At 41.7% G+C, this 22,958-nt stretch overlaps 1 protein-coding gene across 4 annotated transcripts; it reads right to left on the minus strand.

The window, feature by feature from the left end:
- Positions 1-3,898: 3,898 nt before the first annotated feature.
- KLHL22 (kelch like family member 22) lies at positions 3,899-22,838 on the minus strand. Of its 4 annotated transcripts, none has more exons than XM_052797802.1 (7): positions 22,518-22,838; positions 12,160-12,412; positions 11,055-11,220; positions 9,119-9,837; positions 7,778-7,970; positions 6,117-6,350; positions 3,899-5,063 (listed from the first exon to the last, which is right to left on the minus strand). In XM_052797802.1, the coding sequence occupies exons 2-7, from the start codon at positions 12,384-12,386 to the stop codon at positions 4,686-4,688; spliced, it is 1,917 nt and encodes a 638-aa protein (XP_052653762.1). In that variant the 5' UTR covers positions 12,387-12,412; positions 22,518-22,838; the 3' UTR covers positions 3,899-4,685. The 4 variants fall into 4 exon arrangements, with proteins under 4 accessions (XP_052653762.1, XP_052653761.1, XP_052653765.1 ...); XM_052797801.1 differs by having other exon boundaries at positions 12,160-12,429; XM_052797805.1 differs by lacking the exon at positions 22,518-22,838 and adding an exon at positions 11,915-11,981 and having other exon boundaries at positions 12,160-12,241.
- Positions 22,839-22,958: the final 120 nt, after the last annotated feature.

Consider the following 22,958-nt stretch of genomic DNA (forward strand, 5'->3'; position numbering starts at 1 on the left):
CATGGCCAAAATATAGATTAAAAGATAGTACTTGGACTTGCAATAACATGCTAAATAATGTTTAAAAATAATTACAAAAGCCACAAGTTAGCAGCAGATTAGTAACACATAGTATATAAAAAGAAAAATTCCTATTGCTGCATTTTATTGAATTATAATTTTTGTTATCATAAAAATCAAATGTAGTAGGTCAAATACATAGTTATTTTGTCTCCATTTCATATAGATAATACTAAAATCTCCAAAGAGTTGTAACATGTCAGGAATAAATAGTATTTAATTATAAACCAGTTTTTGTGCAATACTGCATGGGGCTGGACTGACGCTAGAGAACCAGCACACCCACCTTCCCATCCAGACAGGATTCTAAGGCACGGAGAGGTTTTCAGTTTGGAAGGAACTGCCACAATTAGCTGTTCTGAACTTGTATTCATGCAGGCTGTGTGCATCTTTCAAGTTCTTCCCCCCTCAGTTTCACTAACTGTGGTTGAACTAGGCCAGATCTTCTAGGTAAAAGATCCCATGTTCTACTTACTTACATATGAGAAAAAGGTGACTTGTTCAAGATCATTAATGTTATCTGATAAGACTGTGCTTCAACTTCTAGACTACAGACCATCATCTCAGGTGTATTACATGCCTACAACTGCATTTGGTTTAAGAAGAATGGATAAATGTATGGTACCACCTTACCTTTTTATTACATATAAATACATTTATGCTCTTTGTCTTACCTGTTGGCAGCTTCCACCCTCAGAGCATGGCCAAACAGTTGTAGCTCAACTGAGGAGGTGGGGAGCTCTTAAAGTGCATCAGCTGCTGATGAAATAAAAACTCAGTTGGCAGAATATTCCCTTGAGAAGGTCCCGTCCCTCTTGCCCTGTGCCCAGCTGCTCCTTCTTCCTTTCGCCAGAAGCTTCTGACTGCATCAGTTGGGCTGAATGCCAAATAGATTGTACATGTGGCTGGTCTCTAAGTAAGGAGAAGTAAATTTCTGTCAAGGGTATAGAATGAGAATCCTTATTTGTTTCAAATCAAGTTCTGGGTATGCTTCCAATGCAAAATTAACGACCCTAATTTAAACCATGAGGAAATGGGAAAGAATATGTTGGATTTGGAGGTAGACAGCTGGAGAAGAAATAACAGTAGTGAAAGCAGTTATGAAACAAAAACTGAAGCAGTCACAATCACTTCTCCAAATGTGGAAGGCTGAAATACTTCAGGATACAAGTCCACTAATTACAACTCTAGCAAATATGCCTATACAGCTTTACCTCTGTGCTGGCAGGAAATAGGAAAATAGATCATTAAGAAACCTTGTTATTATTCTTGTGGACTTCCTAATGTAGCAGCAGTTTAAGTGTTGGTATTTTGGTCACTCAGTTCTGGAAGAGTTGTTTGGCTATTCTCTTACAGACCAGAAATAACTTAAAGCTTGCTTAGTTCATTGACCATCTGTCCACAATGTCTTGTGCTATACTGTCTCTGAGGACTTGCTGTAAAAAATGAATGCTTTTTACTGTAAGATACAAGACTGACATATTTAGGAGATCAGAGAATTTATAAATAAAAAAATATGGAATCAGCCTAAAATCCCTACAAGCACATCTTTTTCTTGAGATAACACAAAGTTTAAGTGGGCTCTTGAAGGCTAAGTTCCTGAAGCATCATTCCTGATAGGAAAACCAATGAATAATAATTATAGCTCTATGTATCAATCTGTGATCTCTCCTGCAATTTCTTTATATAGGTAACTAGTAAACAAGAAGAACAAAGTGCTTTATATCTGCTGAGTTAGATAAAAATTGCCAGTTTTAAAGCAAAGCAATTTTATTATTGTTTAGCCTATGTGTTAGTTTGAAAAGGTACATGCTGGACTAAACCGAGCTACTGCTAAATGATTAGGATGGTTTGAGCTGAGCTGAGCTAAGCTCCGTGGTTTTTTACCTAAACAAAATACATGCAAATAAGATAGTGCATACCATAACTTTCAACAGTCACATTACGCACAGATGAAAAGAAATTTGGGGGATGAAAGCAACAGAATTTTTGTTTTTATCAAATCAAAATACGTAATACTTGCCCTTAGGTTTAGTTCATGTAACTTAGGGGTATTATACCAGTAACTAAAAAACATAGGAAGAATAATTCAGACTTCTCTATAAGGTAGATGATCTGCTTTAAGGAAAAGTAATTTCCTTGCAACTGCATTCTAAGCCTTATATTGATTTGCTTTGCACAGCATCCAACAGCAAGATTTAATAAATAATGTAATCACAGAATTCCATATACTGATAAATGGAAAAACAGATCACCTGACTCTCAAAATCAGTATTCAAACACAGGAGTGATAGGGTAGAAGCTGGAAAAAAACCCAACCCATGTGTTTTCTCAAGATGTTTCTTTATCTTAATAATTACTCATGGATGTTTTACAATCTCCTATGTCATCTAAGAATTAGCCTATCAGCTTGGTTATTTGTAATAGTAAGTTATACCCTCTAGTGGTTTACATAGGAAAAGGAAAAGAAGCCAGACAAAGATCAATTAGTGTTTTTTTTTATCGTGAAAGAGACTAAATAACATTTTCAGCTGTATAACATAGGGTATCACTGGTCTGTCGAGAAATGCTAGTTAAAATGGAAAAGGCACTGCAAGCATTAGACTTGAGTTAGATGTCTGGGTTTAGTTAGAACAGCTGAGTCTAGAATATGACCTGGACCACTAGTAGAATCACTTGTTTGCAGATCAAACAAATTGCCACTGCAACACTTGCAGTCTGGAAGGAGTGGTTCTACTGATGTCCATGTCAGAGAGATGTGTCCTTACATCTGAGGGCTACATTTAATTCCTACACATTTAAAGTAACTCTGTAGGCAAAATAGGAATACTCATCAGTCTCCAATATTGCAGTGTAATAGAATCTGTATTTCCAGACTCCTTGTGCAGTTCAGAGTTCATTATCAAAAAAAGATTTTCTGAAGAAGCTCATAATCAGGGTTTCTTGCAGTTACCAGGTCTTTTGTTTTATTTGCGAATTGGCAAAGGTTCAGAGACTGAGGTGAAAACTGACAGTGCTGGAGAAAATATCCAACAAATGCCCCTTTTACCAAGAAAAAGCTGTTGAGCTTATTAAAAGAGTTGTGCAAATATTCTTCAATCTTTTCCAGAAGCCCAGTCTCCTAATGTAGTCATCTAGGTCCATTTTTAAATCATCTTTGTTTCCATAAACAAAATATCCCTAAGAATGGTAATATGCAGGAACTTCTTCCATTTCTCTAAAGTAGCACATCAATGTGCAGTATTTGTCATAATGTGATGATACTTGACTAGTATCATATCATTCTGATTGTCACCTTGGTTTTGCCCTTCTCCTGCAACCCCATTATTGCTACAAGATGTAAAAGCTTTTGGTAGTTCTTAATGATCTTCTGGTGGCACTGATTACTTCCTGGCCCTCCAAGAGGAAGGATTCCATGCTATTCAGGTATGACACTGGTTCAGACTTTACATCATCTTCTAAACTAACGTTAAGCAAGATGGTAGTCAGAAGCCAATTATTTTAAGGCCTCATGAAGGAAGGATTTACTATGCCTTATCTTTCTGAGCTGTAGTAATTCTGTATTATGTTGCTGGCATTAGTTCAGCTACTGCAGGGTCTTAGACCAATGTAATCTTCAATACCTCTAGTCATCTCCTTATTACTTTTTTTCTTCTGCTCTGGCAAACCAATCTCTGCTCTCTTTATCCTCTTCTAAAGCATATAATAAAAGAATGAAAAAAAATTGCCCATCTCCCAAGCTGGTGTAACTTCACTGATACTAATGTAGTGCTGTAGGATCTAATTAAGCTCACTAACTTCAGACTCCACATCACAGTTAATAAAACTGAGACAGCAGTTAAAAAGAAAAAAGTTCTGACAAGGATTTATTAATTTATGCTTGTGAACAAATGTGTCTGACAGTCGAACGATGAGATTGCCATACTCTGTACAGAGAGTTTTTTCTAGAAATCTTCTTTCCACTGTGTTGACAGAACTTGCAGTATAGAAGTTCAGGAGTGGGTGTCAGTTCACAGGCTCTAACCCAGTTACAAAGATGGCTGCATGCCCAGATGAGATGAAGATTCAGACTTTCTCGCTACTGTTCCTGTTTCTGTATGTTCAATCTTGCTGAAGAACCAATCAAGCTGTCTGACACCTGGCACAGGAGGGAGACACTAGGTGTTACCTTCCTGTGTTAAGCTGGCTAGGAAGTTCTATTACCAAAAAAAAAAAAGGAAAAAAAAATTTTGAAAAAGCTATTTCAAGCTAAAAGCTGGAAGGAAAGAAGCTAGTCAAGCTGAGCCTTCTCTGTGTTTTTTCCTGTCCATGCTGAAGGTTGAGAAAAGTCTCCTTCAAAGCAGAAGAACCTCTATACTTTAACTGGGGGAAAATGGCAGTTCTGTAGTTACTTCAAAAATGCTGCTTTCTCGCAGGTGGGCAGATACTGACTGTAAGTGGCATTTTGTGCAGAACACTTGCAGATGGGCAGATATTGACTGTGAATGGCATTTTGTGCAGAACACTTATATTTCAAACCTTTAAATACTTATTTATATATATAAGAAAGACATATAAAATCTCTAAGTATTTCCTCCAAGCCTTAATTTCCTCATCCACTGGCAAAAAATAAATATTAAAGTTTTCTAATCTTCACTTGAATTGTCAAATTCCTCCCAGTCTGATACGCTCATAACTTCTGATGGAAAATCAAGGTGATACTTCACGCGGTCTGCGTGCCATTCTGAGAACCATTTCTCTGTTTCCATTAAAATAGCCCTGGGCAAAGTGAGGACGCAGGCAGCCATCCCAGAAATATCATCCTCCAGCTGGGGTCCTTCCTCCCAACAGTCTCTCTCTGCATCGTAAATGTGGACATAGTCCATGCGGATTCCTCTGTTGTGGGATCTGCCTCCCAAGACATAGATCCTGTTGTCTAAGACCGCAATGCCTGGCTCTCCATGTCCTGCAGGAAGTGGACATACATTTGTCCACTGATCAGTGCTTGGCCTATAGCAGGCAACCTGTAAGAAAAAGAAAGAGATTAGCCAAAATTGAACTTGTATCTTAGTGATAGAGCCTGGCCATATGGCAAACTATTTAGGAAGCCATGCAATATCATCAGTCTTTTGACAGGGTGTTGATAATGGAGAGAGCATATCACTATGTAGTAAAAGTACAGTACTCAGCAGAAAACTGTGCATAGGTGCCATATAGCTTTGAATCACAAGTTCTGACCCTGCTGCTGGAGTAACAGCTGTACGTCATTAAAAAAATGTATACAAAAGTGAAAGAGATGAGGACACATGCTAATATAAGCTCAGACTTAATGCATCTGTTTGCATTAGGAAAAAATGTGCTGGAACATACAAATATGACATATCTGCTGAGCTGTCTCTGCACCATATGTTGGGAAGCTTTAGATTTCATTGGGTACTTACTTGGCTAACTGCTTTTATTTGTAAGCACCTTTTTATCATTCAGATATACTTTTCAGCTAGATTTAATTCTGCCATCTTCATTCGCTTTATAAGAGCAGTTACTTTTTGTGTCTTCTCTTCATGTCTCTAGCAGTTCTAGAAGCTGGAATAAGACTCAAGAGAATTCTCACCAGCCATCACTTTTCATCAGGTACTGTACGTTTAATTGCATTATATAATTGCCATCCAACACATCCTTTACAAATCTGTCCTGCAATTACACATTGGTAATTCAAAAGTCCTCAACTTAGAAAAAAATGCACGTGAGAAGACAATGTAAAGTAAATTTAGTTGATGTGCTACTTATTGGGTATGTGCATGCCAATGAATGTTATCCATCAAAGTTGTTTTAAAATTGGTAAGAATTCCAAGTGCTAGAGCTTTAATGCTTTGTGGGTTAGACTATGCGTTCAAGACAGACAGCAGTAAATACATCATTGCAAGTTCTGCAATTGAGTGGGGGAGAGCTGGTGCAGTAGCTGTTGCTGGGCAGACAGTTTTATTTGCATACTTACTAGGAGAAAGACATTACATCAGAGTGCAAGCATCCATAAGAAACAGACTCTTCCAAGAAAGACAGGTATGACATGCTCTCACCTGGTGAACATCCCTTCTGTAGCCAGAATCATTGTTGCTTCCTCCAATTACATAGAGCTTTCCTAGCAGTGCAGCCATCCCATGCCAAGCACGTCTCACTGGACCATCTGCTAAAACGTCCCAGCGGTCAGTCTTTGGGTCATAACATTGTAGCTCCTTCAAATAGTCTTCTCCTCTCCTCCCACAAGTAATATACATCTTCCCATCCAGTGCTGCTCCAGCGTGTGCGTATACCTGTATCACCACGTGGGAAAGCAAGAGGTTGAGGTCTGGATTTATGTATTTCTCCCGGTTTCAACGTATGGAATAGACATTAAGGGAGTGACATTCTTCATGTATTACGCAGATATCAACATCTGGAAAGATTTTCTTATAGACAATTCCTTTCTAGGTGATTATGCTATAAGTGTGAATTTCTGAATGAAATACACTAGAATTTCTAAAACTTCCAGAACTGCAGTGGGTTCTCATTCTTTATTGTTCCTTGATTAGAAGATCATTCATACTATTACTTTTCTCCCTAGTCTACTTGGAAACCTTTCTGTTGGAGATTTTTCTTATACAAGCAGTGTTATCAGAAATGCAAGATATCCTACTTAGTAGCACTCAATTGGATCTTAAGGATTTTTATATTCTCAGCATTGACACACATTTATTATTTGTGACCTCATGCAAGCTCTTCTGCCTCTGCATCCCTTTCGTAAAATGGCAGTAATATTTGTATTTTTAAGGTGTCCTGAGATTCTCAATTGAGAGGCATTATGAAATCACAAATATTATTTTGTGCTGGTCACTTGACCCAAAGCTTTTAAAAGGTACAGTAGAAATCAGCATAGTTTCTTGAAAGATTACTCAGGATTTTAGTTTTCTTCCCTAACCAAGATTCACCAAGCAGTTGTTTGTATTTATCTTCCTCCTTTGCAACACTTTTAACCTGAAAATGGAAATTCTTGCCTTTTTTAGCAGTGTTAGAACTTAGAACAAACTTTTCCACTCATAACCCCAATTCCCATGTCACTATACCATTTCCTGGTTCCTGAGGTCACAACTGCTAGTTTGGCAATTGCTGTTCTAGAAGGATAAATGCTACTGATGGCAAAAGACAGCTATTCATTCACGTATTTCAAATGAGTAATGGTCTTAGGTCAGCTCACCAAGATGTGATTCTGCATCACATAAGCTATTGTGACTAGAACTTGTTACCCAATCTCAGTTCTGTGTGCAGGAACTAAGCAGTCTATAGAAACTGATGTACCTTCTTCCTGGGGCATTATCTCTTCTGATCAGGAGTAAAGCATGTTGTCAGAACTGTAAGTGAGAAGCTTGTACTACTGTGGCTCATAGTTTACCTGCGTAGGAGGAATGGGAACTTCCTGTTCCCAGAGGTTATGTGTTCAAGTTTAAATGGTTTTAAGGATTAGCACAATAAAGGTGTAGGGGAAAATGACAAGAAAACAGGAAAAATAAGCATTTAACCTCAAAATGTAATTTACATATATTATTATTCTCCTTTCTTGATATTCATTTATCCCATATACAGAGGCTACTGTTTTCCATCTGACTATCAGCAAATTTAAAACTACACATGAGAAAAGCATCTAAAAAGATTAAATCAGGAATTGGGGAACTGTAGTAGTGTGTGTGGGTAATGGACTCCTTACCTCCTTCTTCAGAGGTGTCACATATTCCCAAGTGTTGCTTTTAGGGTCATACCTCTCCACTTCCCTCAGGTCTTCATGGTAATCTCGGCCTGCGACAGCATATATATAGTTGTCCACAACACAAACACTGAGGTCAGCATGCTCTTGCTGTAGCGACTGGATCTGGAACCATTTGTTGTGTCGCGGGTCATACCTTGTAAAAGAATGGGATCAAAGAAAGTTATTCATACAGGCACAGAATCATTGCTGGAATACCAGACAGTACCACAGATGTGGGTTACTGTACTGTTGCTGGCTGAAATTGAGCTCAGCTGTAAGTGGAGTGAAATTTGGCCTTGTCAGCATTTTATTATTAGCAAAGTTGTTTTATTCTATTTTTAGAAGATGTATTTTAGCTGACATAATCATGCTATAAAAGCCTAGGTTTTCCATTATTTTATACACTGCTGTCAGGTTATACATCAAAATCTCCGCTTGCACAAAGCCATTCTGCAAGGTAAAACAGTCTAAAAATAGCACAAAGACTGAATCTGGATCTTCAAGAGTCCAAGAAGGGCATAAATATGTGGTGGGTTCTTTGATTCTTTTTCCGAAATATCAGCTGCTCAAAGTGAACCTCATGATTCACTTTCAGATCAAAATATCTATCTGGTCTGGAAATTTTACTTACAGAAAAAACTGGTTGTGAAGTTGAACTATGCATGCCATAAAATAAGGGAAACTCAGCTAAAACTAGTAAAAATTACCACAATATAAAAATAAAAGTGTTTGTATCTGTTTTTGCAATGGAATTGACAATGAAAGGTCTAAACTTGATCCTTCCTCCTGCTCTTTTCCCTGGCGCAGAAGAATATGAGAGGACCCTGGAATGCTGCTATTGTGCACACAGATTCTTGAAAATCAGCCAGTAATAGCATTTTATTTAAAAACTCTTTTTGGTAGCTAAATCCCTTTGTATTGGGACCAAAACTACACTCAGAGGACTTCTAGAAAATCCTAGCTCAAGAGCATCTAGACAATCTAGGGTTCTAGGTTCACTGCTGCTTCCCACACCTTTAATACTTCCCCCCTCCAACAAGGCAGAAAGTAGCACATGTAATACTCTTGAATAAGTAGCTGTTTCTACCCTATCAGGCTTGGCTTAGTCCCATTAGCACTGCTGGAAGCTTCCTGTTACTATGAGGCTCATTTATTTACTTCTTGTGTTTTCTTTCAATGAGGCCCCTGATCAGTTCCTAATCTTTTGGCTAGCAAGTGTACAGACTGCACTACTGGCTTACTGACTCAGAGATGGGCAACAGGGTGGCAATAAAAATAATAGCAGGATTATCCTTATCTTACCTCCAACACCTTGACTCTGCTCGAAAACCACTTACATTGTTGTCTCCGCCAATTAAATATACAAAATTATTGAGAACAGCAATCCCTTGGTTGGACATTCTGGGGGCTAGTGCAGCTGTAAAGTGCCTCCACTCTCCCAATAAGGGGTTCAGATACTTGGCTTGATCACTGAGGACAATGGATGGAGTAGAATGCATCCCTCCAAATCCCACTACACACTGGAACTCTGATCTCAGCTGTGTCTGGGAGCTCTGAAGCATTGGCTGAAGACATTCATTCTTGTGGTACATTAATGCATCTGCGACTGTATCTTTTAAAGGACATGGACTTAATTTGTCATGAAGCCTTTGCAGGATCTGGGGTTCCATCAGAGGAAAACGAACTGTCTCAAGTAGCTTAAGGGGCTCCATCAGGGAGACCTGATCTGTCTCCAGTTGCTCTGGAGAATAATGGTAAAAAAGTGCCCCATCATAAACTTCAAACTCATAGTTAACCTCCAAACGGTTGCTGCTGAGAAGGGAGTAGACCTTCTGCAAGGGTAGCTGTCGGTACACTTGTGTCCTTGAGAAAGCTGCAAAGTTCTTCAAAATGTAGGAATCCAGCTGATCACTCAAATGTCTCAAGTCGTAATGGTCAGCTAGTCTGTATACGTCGAGGATGTTCTCTTCGTCTACCCAGGACATGAGAAAATCACAACAGAACTTAATGACTTCTGGAATCTGCAAGAGAGAGAGATTTTTCATTTCAGATACCACTTGCCTCACACTCAAGAGACAGGTGACAGAAGCCTGGGATGACTGTAAGGAAGTGGTACACAAGATGACTGCTCTCCTCACAGTCTGATCACCATGTTCACTTGTGCCCAATTCACCTTTCTCCAGAGAAAAAGAACTCAACATGGGTATGTAGATGAATATAATATAGACCTTCTAGCCACACTATACTGCAGGCCTACGAGTTTGGCTTCAGGTGCAACAGCAATGTGTCTTCCAAGACACATGGGACACTGGACAGCCAGGCTGCCTGGTTTGTTAGTGTGGCACCAAACTGCAGGCTGCCTGGGAGGCAGTCATGAAAACGGAAGGCATGGAGGACATAGTGAAAGCCAGGTTTATAGTCACTTTGTAATTTCAGAGCACTATAGACATACTGCATCAAAGACTGTATCTGTAACAAATATACCTACATCACTCAAGAGCACAGGAAGCCATTTGAAAGGAAAATTAATATGTAGTGTTGTCTTCTGAATACAATTTGAAGTCATATCTGGCAGGAGGGACTACTGGCAAATAAAGAAGTAACTGCTGTCCAAGAGCCCCTCTGCTAACAAAGTGGTGCTAACTATGTGTGTACAAACCAACCAAAGCAAGCACGCGGAAAGTTTAAGATTTAGTACCAAAGCCTTGTGCAGCAGTTAGCTGCAGGGGAAATTAAGAGAAAAAACTTGTCTTAAAGGCACATGAACTCTGCACTTAGTGCAGAAACCATAGTGGTAGGATTTCCTGTAGTGACAGGGTCAAGGGAGGTTATGTGCCTGTGGACTCAATCTGGGGAAGACCTTGAGCAGCACAACAATTTCTGAGCAGCAAGCCCTGTCCTTTACCATAGGCCAGAGGTATTCTATTTCAGGGAGGCTTTCATAAGCAGATCAGTAGAAGTGAGTGCTAAATAAAATAGTCCTCTAGATGAAATGGTAAATCTTTATAAGTAATAAAACCATTGGCACAAATAAGATGTGCAAGTACTCATTCATTGTTCCTACCCTTCCATAAATTAGTTCCAGTGGATACAGCATCCCAGAGAAATGCTTCTCATCAGACCCATGCTCTTATTCACCCCCTAACCCTCCATCTAACCAGATATCCATGTTTTCTGTTTCTTTCATTGTTGCTTTTGTTTCTTGCTTCTTTTTTTGTCACATCTCCCAGTACCTCACCTGAAGCTGACAGGCTGCAGCTAAGGTTTCCTGTACACTGTTCACACTGAGTTCCAGCTCAGAAGTGTAAATGAAGTTCAAGATTTTACACATTGCATTGTAGGAGATGCCATGAATATGAACTTCTTCTTGTTCCATCTCTCTCAGTCCTCCTGCAAACATTCCTCTGTAAAAAAGACAATGGCACATGCTATGGCAGATTTGCATTGAAGCTATTTTCAGTTTGCTTATCTTACGTTGTCCCAGGAACATAAAAAAATATTCAGAAAGATAAAAACCTAGCCAGACACTTCTATGGCATTACCTCTTCTCTAAGCCAGTGATACCAAGAGTACAGGCCTTTAGGACCTAAGAAAGTAATACTATTCATTCTGCAGGAAAACAGTAGGGGCCATGTGAAAGGTACGATTCACAGCTGAAGGACTTAAATACAGACCCAGTACATATGGACAGTCAATGGGCAGAGGCAGATACTCTGGGTGTGGGGGAAGAGGAAAAAGAGAGGAACTTGGGACTGTAGGAATTTTTTCTAAGCTAGAGCAGTTTTTCTTCCAGTTAGAAGTTTGCCTGGATTGCCTTGGGATTTATTTGTTTGTTTGTTTGTTTGTTTGCTCTATGAAAATAAAGTGAGTTCAAGAAACTGCTAGTCAAATTGACCAGAGGAGTGCCTGATTTAATGGACAGTGAGTCACACTATAGGCATGTAACAGAGGAGTGACCCACTTCCAGTGACTTTTTGTGTGTTATGAAATGATCACCACAATGGGCAAAGTCTTCCAATGCTAAGGATATGTTAAAAGCCACCCAGAGTGCATTTATGCAGAAGACAGCTGTTCAGATAGTCTCTCCTCTTTATATACCTCCAAGTACCACAGGCAGTGAATTTAGTGGAGGTAAGCTCAGTGTGCAGGAACAAGAGCTTTATTTCTGTAGAGAAATAACAGAAAGATGAATAAAGCCATACTTAGTATTTTGAAACACATTCAGCTCCATCTTACAGGTCTAATTTTACATCCAGAAGCAGCGTGCCGAGACAGAAGATTTGGATGTTGCAGGTTTGAGTAATATTCAGACACATGCTTGTTACTGCTGTATGGAAGTGTACCTGAAGTAGTCACAGGATGCAGCTAGAAGTATGCGATGAGCCTCAATAGGTTTCTCTTCCACTACCAGAACTACATCGAAGAGGATGCTGCTGTCTCGGAGAGATACCAAGCCACTGAGCAAGGCCTGAGAGTGCTCTGCACTGCGGTATGTGTTGCTGGTGCGCTGCTGAAGGGAGGGCTCGAGTTGAGCTTTGTGTGGCTGAGTCAGCTCCTGATCCTCCGCCATCCCAGGCAGAAATGCTCAGCCACCAGCTGTAGCAGAATGAAATCTGTGAGACAACAGAATCAGCAAAGGTTTGTGCCTTTTGCTTTACTAATGGTCCTCTGACCCCCGCCTGTCACAGAAAATAAATCAAACCAATTCTTCAGTCAATGGAGAGACAGTTCTACCCTGAATAAATTATTCTGAATGATGATACTGGAAACAGACAGGTGTACATCAGCACACCAAAGTGGCAGAACATGGTTTTTCAAACAAGTATTCTGACTCTTGGGTTTTCAGTCCAAGACTCAAAGTATGTAGCATGTAGGGATATTTTTTTTTTCTTAGCAGGAGTTTCACTTCCCAACCCATTACCAGAACCCCTTGTTTCTTTTGCATTTCTGCATCATTTATAACAAAGAACAGACATATTTTTGCTAAATTGCCTAATATCCTCAGATAACCTTGCTGCAATATAAACTGCACGTTCTGTCTTTCTCTTGATATTTTACCACAGAATCTGAAAGTTCTCCTCTCTCCCTGTCTTTGCTTTTTCATTTTCCTTAGCTGAGCTCATTTCCAACTGTCATTCTATAAAATACTATATGAAACTGTAGGCTTCAAAGTGAGTTTCTTTATCGTGACAACTTCAAGCTAGCATGCACAACTGCTTTCCACTTCACTGTGATTCCCTGCAGAGACAGGGTATTTCCTCCAGTGTAGGCACTGTAGAGGGCTATCCTGTACTTTTTTCTAGGGCTGCCACTGCCACTGTAGGAAGGTCGCCTATGGCACATGGGGAAACACCTGTAAAAAGCTAGCTGGCTGTGGTTGTGTTTCATGTCTATGGTTAAGCTCTCAAAATCTCATGAGTCCTCTTCTACCATCCTGTAATTTACCCTTTCCATTGTCTTTGACGAATGTCAGAAGTTGTAGCAGTTACAGCTCATAGACTCTATCCAGTTGTCAGAGCGCATTAAAAAAACCCTCACATTACCAAAAGGAAGTTACTTAGCTGATATGGTGCTTAAGACACAGTTATAATATCCTCTTCTCCAGCAGCCTGGGAAATAGCTTAGTGGCACAAGGGATAGTCACAAGGGGTTATCAGCAGTCAGAGAAGCAAAAGCAGAACAAACCCAGCAAATCCAAATAAACAATGAAGAAATGGAACCATTGTTTAATTGTGCCAGCTATAGACAGCGAATGCAACACTGGAAATCTCTCAAAGTACTGCAAGGTATTCTGTGTATGGTCAGTGAGGAAGGAGCTATCTGGATGACACCAAGAAATATGAAAATGCTTATTGTTCTGCCTGAGGGAAGTTACCCTACACTGTCCAAAACAAAAGGAAGCTAGGTGGCACTGCATGGTAAATGGGATGGAAAAAAACCTGAAAAAGCCTGTTAATGGTTGTCTGCTCTTTGCCAGCAAAACCAAGACAAGCAGCCCAGAATAGGAGCTCTGATGAGACAGCCTTCTAGGGAGCACATTCAGGTCAATTATACAGGGGAAACTATCCATCATCAGCTGAAGAGATGAGTAATGGATTATTTTTCATGACAGGTAAATGCTTTTCCTAGAAGTAAGATGACTGCTTTTGAAGCAGACAAAACATTACTGTATCATTTGATTTGCTCCTGGGTAATACTAGAAGTGATGGATTGAGGCAAGGGAGATAATATAGTAAAGGCAAGTGAAGGAGTGAGTGTTACTAGATGTTGATCAGAAATTTCCCATTTCACTAGAAGGGAATAAATGCAGCAAAAACAAGGTCAGGTGAGATATGGTCCAAATGAGGAACCGATTCAGATAAACCTCATTAACCATGTTAATGTGGTTTAATGTGGTTAACACTCCAGAGTTAATGTGGTTAATGCTCAAAAAAAGGCTGCATCTTTTCAGCTACTTAGAGAGCTATATCAAAGAAGTCTCTATAAGAATAAAATCGTTGCATCAAAAAGCAGAAGTGAACGTAACAAATGAACTATTTTCTGAACTCAAAGACTTTTGTTGGATAGGGCAAACAGCATGACCTTTGATACAAGCCTATAGTGTGTCATATAGTGTAGGGATTGGTGGAAGAGGCTAGGGAGAAGTGAGTGAGATATATTAAAACTACACAGGCCATTGACCCCATGTAACAAGTGTTAGCAAAGAAATGTATTGTAGGAGAAGTGGTTTCCAGAGAGAGATACATGCAGGGTAGAGTGGGAAACCTGTATAATCATGCCAAGCCTTTATTTAAATCTACCTTTAATTAATATAACTGTAGAGTTACTATTCAGAGTACATTCTGTATCCAAATAATCTTAAAAAGGAACAGAAAGGGGGTGAAGCTTTCAGCAAGTAAAGCTGCAGAAAGGATGCGATCTTACAAATATGGTAACTGGAACCAGGAAGATCAAATGGTATTATGAAGGAGAGTAAATAAAAATAAAAATAATTGAAATAATTCAGGGATTCTGAAGCCTGTATGAGCATTAGTATCTGCAGAGCTTTCAGTGGCAAATGGGGCTGTCTCAGAGATATGCAGCAAGTTTATCTCACTGCTAGTTCTACTAGATACGGACTTGAATTATCCCACAACTGTTAGCAATAGCTGAACAAACCAACCCTTCTAGCAGACCTGTGGTAAGGCCAGTGTGGTCAAACATAGATGCTGGGAGCGCAGCTGAACCATCCTCCACAGCTGATTTTTGGCTAGTCAACAGCTGAGCCTACAGGTATTTTGATATGCTTTATTTTCTGAATTTTGGCAGTCCCTACTTCTTGTTCTCAACTTCTGCCCCTGGATTGTATCTTGGCTGTCACTGGTGAGCTGGACTGTCCTTAGGGTGGTCACTCATGCATGTACACCAACACAAGAGCTGCCTTGTGCATTTGGAGCACAGAGCCACTATAGTATGGAAATTCACCACTCTCTATAGCTACCTGTGAGTTTTTTTGCGATCCACAGTTATTTGCTGCTAACCAATTTTGGGTGTGTAGGTTGAATACCAATGCTGCTGTGGAAAAAGGGTAGAATACTATTGAGCAGGTACAGTGTATGTGGTCTAAACCTTGCCAGCACTCATAAGCTCTTTTTGTACACAGATACATGAAGTTTCTTAATTACACTGTGGCTACTCAGACAACCTGTATCCTGTTATGTGTACCTCCCTACTCTCCTAAACGGGGCTTCAAGGCTTATAAGTAAGTATGCCTGTCTATTGTCATAGTTGTTAACCAGTGGTAACAGACTACTCTAGGAAAATTCTCACTGCAGTCATTTTCATGAACTGTTCCCAACTTAAAAAATTAAAGGTGGACATGTGTGGTGTTAGTCTATGATGTCTGACTGACATAGGTGGTTAAGTCCTCTTCTTTGAGCCAAAAGCCAAGGAAAGCCACTTAACTCCTACCTAGGTAGTCTTAGGAGCTGGTAGAAAAGACCTTTAAGACAAAGAAGGGTAGAGAACCATTAAACAGCTTGTGGGGGAATGGCCAGCAAGATTCATTTAGCTGATTACTGAGTGTGCTCAGCTTTCTAATAGCTGTACAAGGAGCAGCTGGGGTTGGGTGGGTAGGAAGTTATAAAGGGTGGTTGTTGAAACAGGGTTAGTGAGGTTGTGTTGTGGGCTGCTTTGAAAGAAAAGTGGGGTGGTTTTGCCATTTGAGTTTTCTGGATTCAATGCAGTGTGCTTGGTGAGCTGATAGTTTTGAGTATTTCTCCGAGTACTGTTTTAAATGCTGACCACAAATTTGCTGGGGAGGGATATTAGAGTTAGCACAGCACCGTGCTTCTCACACTGTGTTGTATAACTGTGACCCGTGTGCTTTGTGCCTTTGTTACTGTCTAAAAATCTGGTAGCCAAAACAGTGGAAGTGTGCTGTTTAATGTGTGGATACCAGCTGGATGGGGGAATGACTGTTAATCTGTCTAGGAATTGTTATGCGTTGTAAAGTGTCCATCAGTCTTAAAAATTACAAGGAAACTTACTGAATAACCTCTGTATATTTTGAGCTGAAAGTAATTTAACCCTATCTCCTCAAACTTGTATTTTGCTTAATCTTTATTGCCCTTTATAAAAAAAAAAAAAGCTAAATGTAGTACAAGCAGTACAGTTCTGAATGGAGAGACAGAACAGGTTTGTTCAGCCTCTTGTATGCTGTAGAAAATCTTCTATTTACTGTTTTTCCTTCCTGGCCACTCAGGAACTCTGCTAGATTTTAGGGCTTGAGACACCATTTTCACAGACTGGCATATCTGCCCCTGTAAATGAAGGGGCTGTAGGCAGGCCCTTGCTAGCTAATGTAAATGCACAGTCCCTTGAATCCTGCAGTTAAGTTCCCTCTATCCTGAGCCTCTCTCCTATCAGCTTCTTGCTTGTAGGACATTCTTGAGGCCTCTCTGTTCTCTTACTTCTATTATTGAGAAACTAACTCTGTGACTGAGCCAAGTTCCTAGAAATCCGAGTGATAAGTTTGGGGTTTTTTTCTCTCCTCTTGTGCAAGTTTCTCAGTGCTGGTCAGCTGTTAACAGTGATGTTCAGTGGCTGAGTATTGCAGGACTGACCCTCGGAAGAGATGAGGAACTCCTCCTATTCACCATGCTGCTTTAACAGTAGTAAAGATAAAAAATATTGTCTCATGTTCTGTGGGATGCTGTCTCCAGAAACAAGGGAAAGCAAGTCCTTGTTCCAACCACTTTGAAACTGCAGAGAAAATCAGACTAGAGATTTTCTTAAGGTGGCTGCACAAGGTATTTGAGACTGCAGTTATGTTGGTTTGCATTTGTCTTTTAGAGGACATGGGTTAATGTAGTGATTAATTTTAGGGTACTATAACTGAGTGCCCACTACATAAAGAGGAAGGAGGCCTATGAGGTCAGTAATTGTACGTGCACTTCTATAGGCAATGCTAATGTAAGAAGACATGCACTGTTTAGTCACTTCAAGTCAAGGAGTTCAAAACCCAAAGCAAACAAAAATCCCCCATAAATGGCAAAACCCTCAGGGGTACCTAGAAAGACATGACTGCTCTTTTTCAATAGACTGAAGTTTTCTATATTCCATGCCTGGATTCCATTTAGGAACCAGGAGAAAGCAGCCATGCCTTGCAGTGGTAGACATGGAGGGAGTATGAAGGAAATACAGTATTTCCTTCTATTTCCTGTACTACATTCAAAGTTCACTGTATCACTAGTGGTCTCTTGTAATAAGCTATGGACACAGTGGAAGCTACAGTGTCTCAGTGGCTTGCTGATAGCTCTGTGTGATTGTCTTGTATTCAAATTCCATTACCACAACATGCTTCTGCAGATTACCTGTATGAAAAATGCAGAAGTGTTAGGCTTCTGATTATTCAACTGCAATAACTGCTTATCTGTACATGAAAAGAGTTGTGGTTGGTTGTTTTTTTTTTTTTTTTAAACAAAATCCCCTCTCTGATCAATGACAGAATACTTGTTTTCACAGCAAAGGTATGTGGTTTATGAGTGAGAAGGTTGGCACTGGCATAGGAGGAATTGAGGGAATGGATTGTAGCTTGATCATTCAAATGGCAAAATGGTGTGAGACTGGTATGCTGGCTTGCTCTTGTGCTCACTGAAAATCCTTATCCTTTTAAGAACACAGGGTATAGGAATGGAGTAGCTCAACTAGAACAGGGAAAGGAAAAGTTAAAGGCATGGCAAAATAGATATGGTAGAAGAGAATGCAATGTCTGTCCTACCTGAACTTTTAAGCGCAGAGCAATTGTTACACCATGCTGTTTGTGTGCTGCTCCAGGAAAGAACATTCTGGGGAGTGGGAATTCATATGCCTTAAACCATATGCTTCCTGAGGTTGAGAAGAGTCCTGCTTCCCTAAGAATATATGTTGTAGCTGGGAGCATTTCCCAGCAGCTGGGTCAGGGCGTATGTCCTGGATGCATCCTGCTGCCATTACAGATACACTCGGCCTTTATTTTCTGGTGAGATATGCTGTGCACTGATCCTGTGCTTTAAACATAGTGTAGATAATTTACAGTGCTGAAGGCTGTTATTGGTATTGCATGGTATGATACATACCTAGGCAAGTATTCACCCCTTTTATGACTAGCATCCATGTCATACAGTGATGCTTACTAGTGTGTGGTGTGGGGGTGGTTTTTTTTTTCTTGTACAGTTGTGCTGACAGCCTTAGTTCTCTACTGTAGAGAAATGGCTGGATACAGGAAGGATTATCCAAGTTAGTTTCTATGGAAACTCAGACATTTTTGTATTCAAGAGCTTGCAGCTGTCAGTTACATCTCTACAAAGAGGTGTTTTATGCAGATAGTGATATCTTCTTGTGCATCAGCTGTGCCCAAAATAAACTAGAGCTTGCTGGTGTTGGGTATCCAAATCTGTTTAGCTTACTGCCATATGGACAGGTGGTTTAAGCTTGGTGGGGGTCCCATGCTTTCTGAGAATTGTGGAATAATTTAGGCTGGAAAGAAACTTGGGAGGTTTCTAGTCCAATCTCCTGCTTGAAGCAGGGAAAACTTCAGAATCAGGTCAGGATGCCGAGAGCCTTGTCTAGTCAAGTGCAGAATCTCTATCCTTGTCAAGAATTGGAAAACTGAGTGCTTAAGCATCAGATTTGTTTTCTTTTTTATCCTGTCTCAATTTCTTTTCCTGCAATTTGTGACACTTGCCTCTCATCCTTGGCACTGTGTACCACAAAGAAGAGTATGGCTCTACACCTTCCAGTACCCATTAGCTTAAAAAACGGCAAGTGGCTCTCCCCTTAGCCTTTTCTTTTCTGTATTGAACAAACCCAGTCATCTTGCCTTGCATGTGTTTGTATCTCCTTGTATGTGCTCCTGCCCTGTATGGTGGTCCTTCACTGAACTCACAGGTTTTTCTTTCGGTATGGAGCTCAAAGCTGGGCATGGTATTCAGCTTTTGTGGGCTTGTAAGTGCTGAATAGAGTGGGAAATGATAATTTCCCATGACCTACTGGCTATGCTCTTGCTAACACAGTCCAGTATGAAGCTGGCCCCTATTGGAGGAATCATATTCAGCTTGCTGCTCATCAGGACCCCCAGGCTCTCTTAAAAAGCTGATTTCTAGCCAGCCTTGTCTCCAGCCTGCTCCAATATATGGAGTTACTGTGACCCAGGTGCATGACTTCTGCTATTGAAATTTGTGTGGTTCCTCTTGCTCCATTCTTAAAGCTTGTTGATGCCCCTCAGTTGCAGCTCTGTCCTCTTTCTTGCAGGCTATCTTCTTCATAGCTTTTTTCTAATACAGAGCAACCAGTATGGTGTGCTGACTGTGATTAGGCAATTAAAAGTCATAGTACGTTGGAGGAAGTTTAAAATCGGTGCCCTAAGGCTTCCCACACCTTCATCTCTCCCTAGGGAGTAACAAGAATTAGGATCTAAGCCAGGCTTCAGCTGAAAGCCTGACAAGAAGACAAGATACAAGACTAGAGTAAAATGCTAGTTATGCTGACTCTCAGGGGTTGCAGATGCAAATAGGCAGAACCTGGCTATGTACCAGAATTTTAACAGGGCAGAGGGCACACAAACAAATAGATCAACTAGTCAGGGAGTGTGCAGAATGGGGAGGCAGCTGGGTCCCTGCCAAAATAGTTCAGAAAACAGATGTGATGCCACAAACAATGTAAATTGAAAAGCAAAACTATTGTTCATTCTAACTGGAGTGCAGATACTGGAATAATTCACTAACTGTATCATAATTTGTAATGGGCACTTCTAAGACTGCTACACGGCAGACAATTGAGTACACCATTATGTGTAGCCAAGACTTAAGCCAGTTTCATGCCTTTTGAAGAAAAGGGGAAGAGAAGAGGGGTGAAGGAAAAACAGAAGCTTTGCTCGGCAGTGCTTCTTTCAGAATTATGCCTCTATGCATTCACAACTGTGCAAAAAAAATCTTCCTGAAATACCACTTCACTTTAGGAACCTTGTACAAATATGGGAAATAACCCAAACAACTCCTTTTGACTGAGGTCCTTGCAAAAAGAAACAAAGACATCTGGTAGTATATAATATTTCAACATTAGTTCTGAACACTCATCAAACGATGAGATGCTTTTGCTAGGTCTATACACACAATCTTTCTTTAAGTCACTAATGGAAATATGCAAGCACATCACTCTGGGCTGAATTTCTGAGCCATTTTCAGTTTCTAGCATTAGTAATATACTTGAAGTGTGGGAGGAAACCAAAAGGCGTGGTTTGGGAAACAGCTTTTGCAAACTATGCTGTCTCACAAATTTTGGCATTCATTCCTTTCAGAAGCAAACACCTGTGGTTTGTTGTTTTTTTCCCCAAGCCTATTACAAGTTATTTCTAAGACATATTGAGAATAAAACATCTTGTATTTAATATGTATATGGCTAAACTCCCATGAAAGGTATCTATGTTTATATAAATATTTAAAAATATTTTTTCCCCATGAACAATAGCATAACCTAAAGAGTATGAGCTTTCTAACTTGACTATTTTCCCTTATCTGTAACTTGCAACTTACCCAGATTCATGGAGTTGTAAAGTTTTCTGTGGTGCATTTTTGGGAGGTGGCCTGTGGCCCAAATGCTACCAAGAAATTGTAATAAAGAAAAAATATTCAATACGGTGCTAAAATGCTTTCTCTTATGGCTTCATCATCTTTTTAAGAGTTTGATTATCTCTTACTATTTTTCTTTTTCTCTCGTTCCTAATCTTGAAACAAGATTTGCTTTTCACCTGAGTCTTCCAGCAGTCATGTTCCAGTTTGGATGGAGTGGCTGTTTGTGTTTGAAGGATGATGTGTTAACCAACTATATTCAGGGAGGGTGTACCTGCTTACCCTAAAAACAGATGTCCTACGATTAAGGCTCCAGCTTTTTCCAGAATCGGGAGGTAGTGTTTAGTTCTATGTCCAGATAGATGCGGTAAATCTGTGAGAAATATGTTCTTTTGACAGAATTGTTTTAGTTATCCCAAGAACTCTCAGAAAGCCCCTCAAAAATCCTAAAGTCTTTTCCATAGAACAACACCACTTTCTTTTTTTAATGAAGCTTCTACAGGATCAAGCTCTCTAAGTAATAACTATGCCAAAATTGCCAGTTTATAAATTAGCCAATGGTATATGTTCTACGAATCGTGAGAGACTCAGCTAGTTGGCAAGATTTGAACCTGCTCTGCTGAACTGCTTAAACCACATCATGAATTTTTAATAGTCTAAAATACAAGGAGGAAAAAAAATTAGAAAGTAATTAATTCTGTGCCAAATACAACAATTAAGTGACCTGGAAGAGAGCAAAGGCCTCTCCCTGCATGCTTCAGCTCTGATTTCTGTACCAAACATGAATTCATTCATATCATTTGCCACGTTAATTTTCTTCCTGTAGGGACCTGTGGGGTTCCCCCCTGCCCCGTAACTTATACATTTCCCATCAGGAGCACAGAACGAGCCGTTTTCTCCGCAGGGGAAGGCTACCTAGAGTTGCCCATCATTAAAAGAGACAGCCTGACTCCAGACTAACCCTGTGACGACGAGGTGAAAGCCGGTTCAAGCGCGCTTCTGGTTTTACTTTCTCTTCCCCTGTTGAAAACACCTTTGCAGGTCCTGAGACCCAACGTCCTCCCAGTTGCTCATCCCACCTCCCCTGCGGGCACAGCCCGGGCAGCTTTGCGCGGGGACGTGGGTCTTGGCCTCGGCCTCGCCAAGGGGATCCTCAGGGGCTTCACGCAGCCAGCAGGGCCCTGGCTGCTGCCGTGGCCTGGCTGGGGCGGCCTCGGTGGCTTCGTGTGGGCGGGCGGCAGGGCCGTGGCAAGGGGCTCGACGGGACCAGGGCGGCCGTGGGGTTGGCAGACCCCGCTCCGGTGCCTGCCGCGCTTGCCCCCGGACCTGCTCCGGCCGTTCCCCCCGCCCCCTCCACCTCCGCGCCCCCGCCTCTGGGCATCCCGGCGGCGAGCAGGGGGAAGCGGGACACCGCCTCGTCCCGGGGGGCTGCGCCGGGAAAGGTTCCCGCTCTCGGCGCCATCCACCCCCCCCCACCTCCCCGGGGGAACGGGTGACGCCGGGGCCGCTTGGGGGTCGCCGCCTCCCCGCAAGCACCGGGCGGCCCAACCGGGGGCCTTGCGCTCTCTCTTCACCCCCCCGCCCCCCGCTCCGCCGCCGCCCCAGCCACCTACCGAGCGCGGCGGCCTCCGCCAGCGGCTTCCGCCTTCATGTGCGACCCGGAAACCACGGCGACCGCGCGTGACGCGCCCGCCCGGCGAGGGAGGGGCGGCCGCGGCCGGAACCGGGGCGGGCGGCGGGGGCGAGAGCCCCCAGCGTCACCCGGGCACCCGCCAGCCCGAGGGGGCCCGGCTACCGGTGGCGCTGCTCTCTATGTGTGTGTGTGTGTCCCTGGGCGGGGGTGGGCTCGGTCGTCCAGCCGGGCCCGTCACCCCCACGGCGGGGCCTGGGGCGGCAGGCACCCCCTCGCTGTCGGTGCCCGGGTCGCTACCGTAAGTAGCGTGCAGGGGCGGGACTACATTTCCCAGCGAGCCCCGCGCCGAGGCGGCCAGCTCTCGCGAGAGTTGGCCGGGTTGGCGCCGGGACTTCATTTCCCTCAAGCCTTCAGCGCGCCG

Source organism: Harpia harpyja, chromosome 9, assembly GCF_026419915.1.
Source record: "Harpia harpyja isolate bHarHar1 chromosome 9, bHarHar1 primary haplotype, whole genome shotgun sequence".
In the NCBI taxonomy this organism is placed as follows: Eukaryota; Metazoa; Chordata; class Aves; order Accipitriformes; family Accipitridae; genus Harpia; species Harpia harpyja.

Bases quoted from the DNA above. Each gene is read 5' to 3' on its own strand.
- KLHL22 (XM_052797802.1), bottom strand. From the start codon at position 12,386: ATGGCGGAGGATCAGGAGCTGACTCAGCCACACAAAGCTCAACTCGAG. The intron at 9,838-11,054 runs GTGAGGTACTGG...TCTCTCTTGCAG, and splicing joins CTGCAGCCTGTCAGCTTCAG to ATTCCAGAAGTCATTAAGTT. The intron at 7,971-9,118 runs GTAAGATAAGGA...TTCTTTTACAAG, and splicing joins GCAGAGTCAAGGTGTTGGAG to GTATGACCCGCGACACAACA.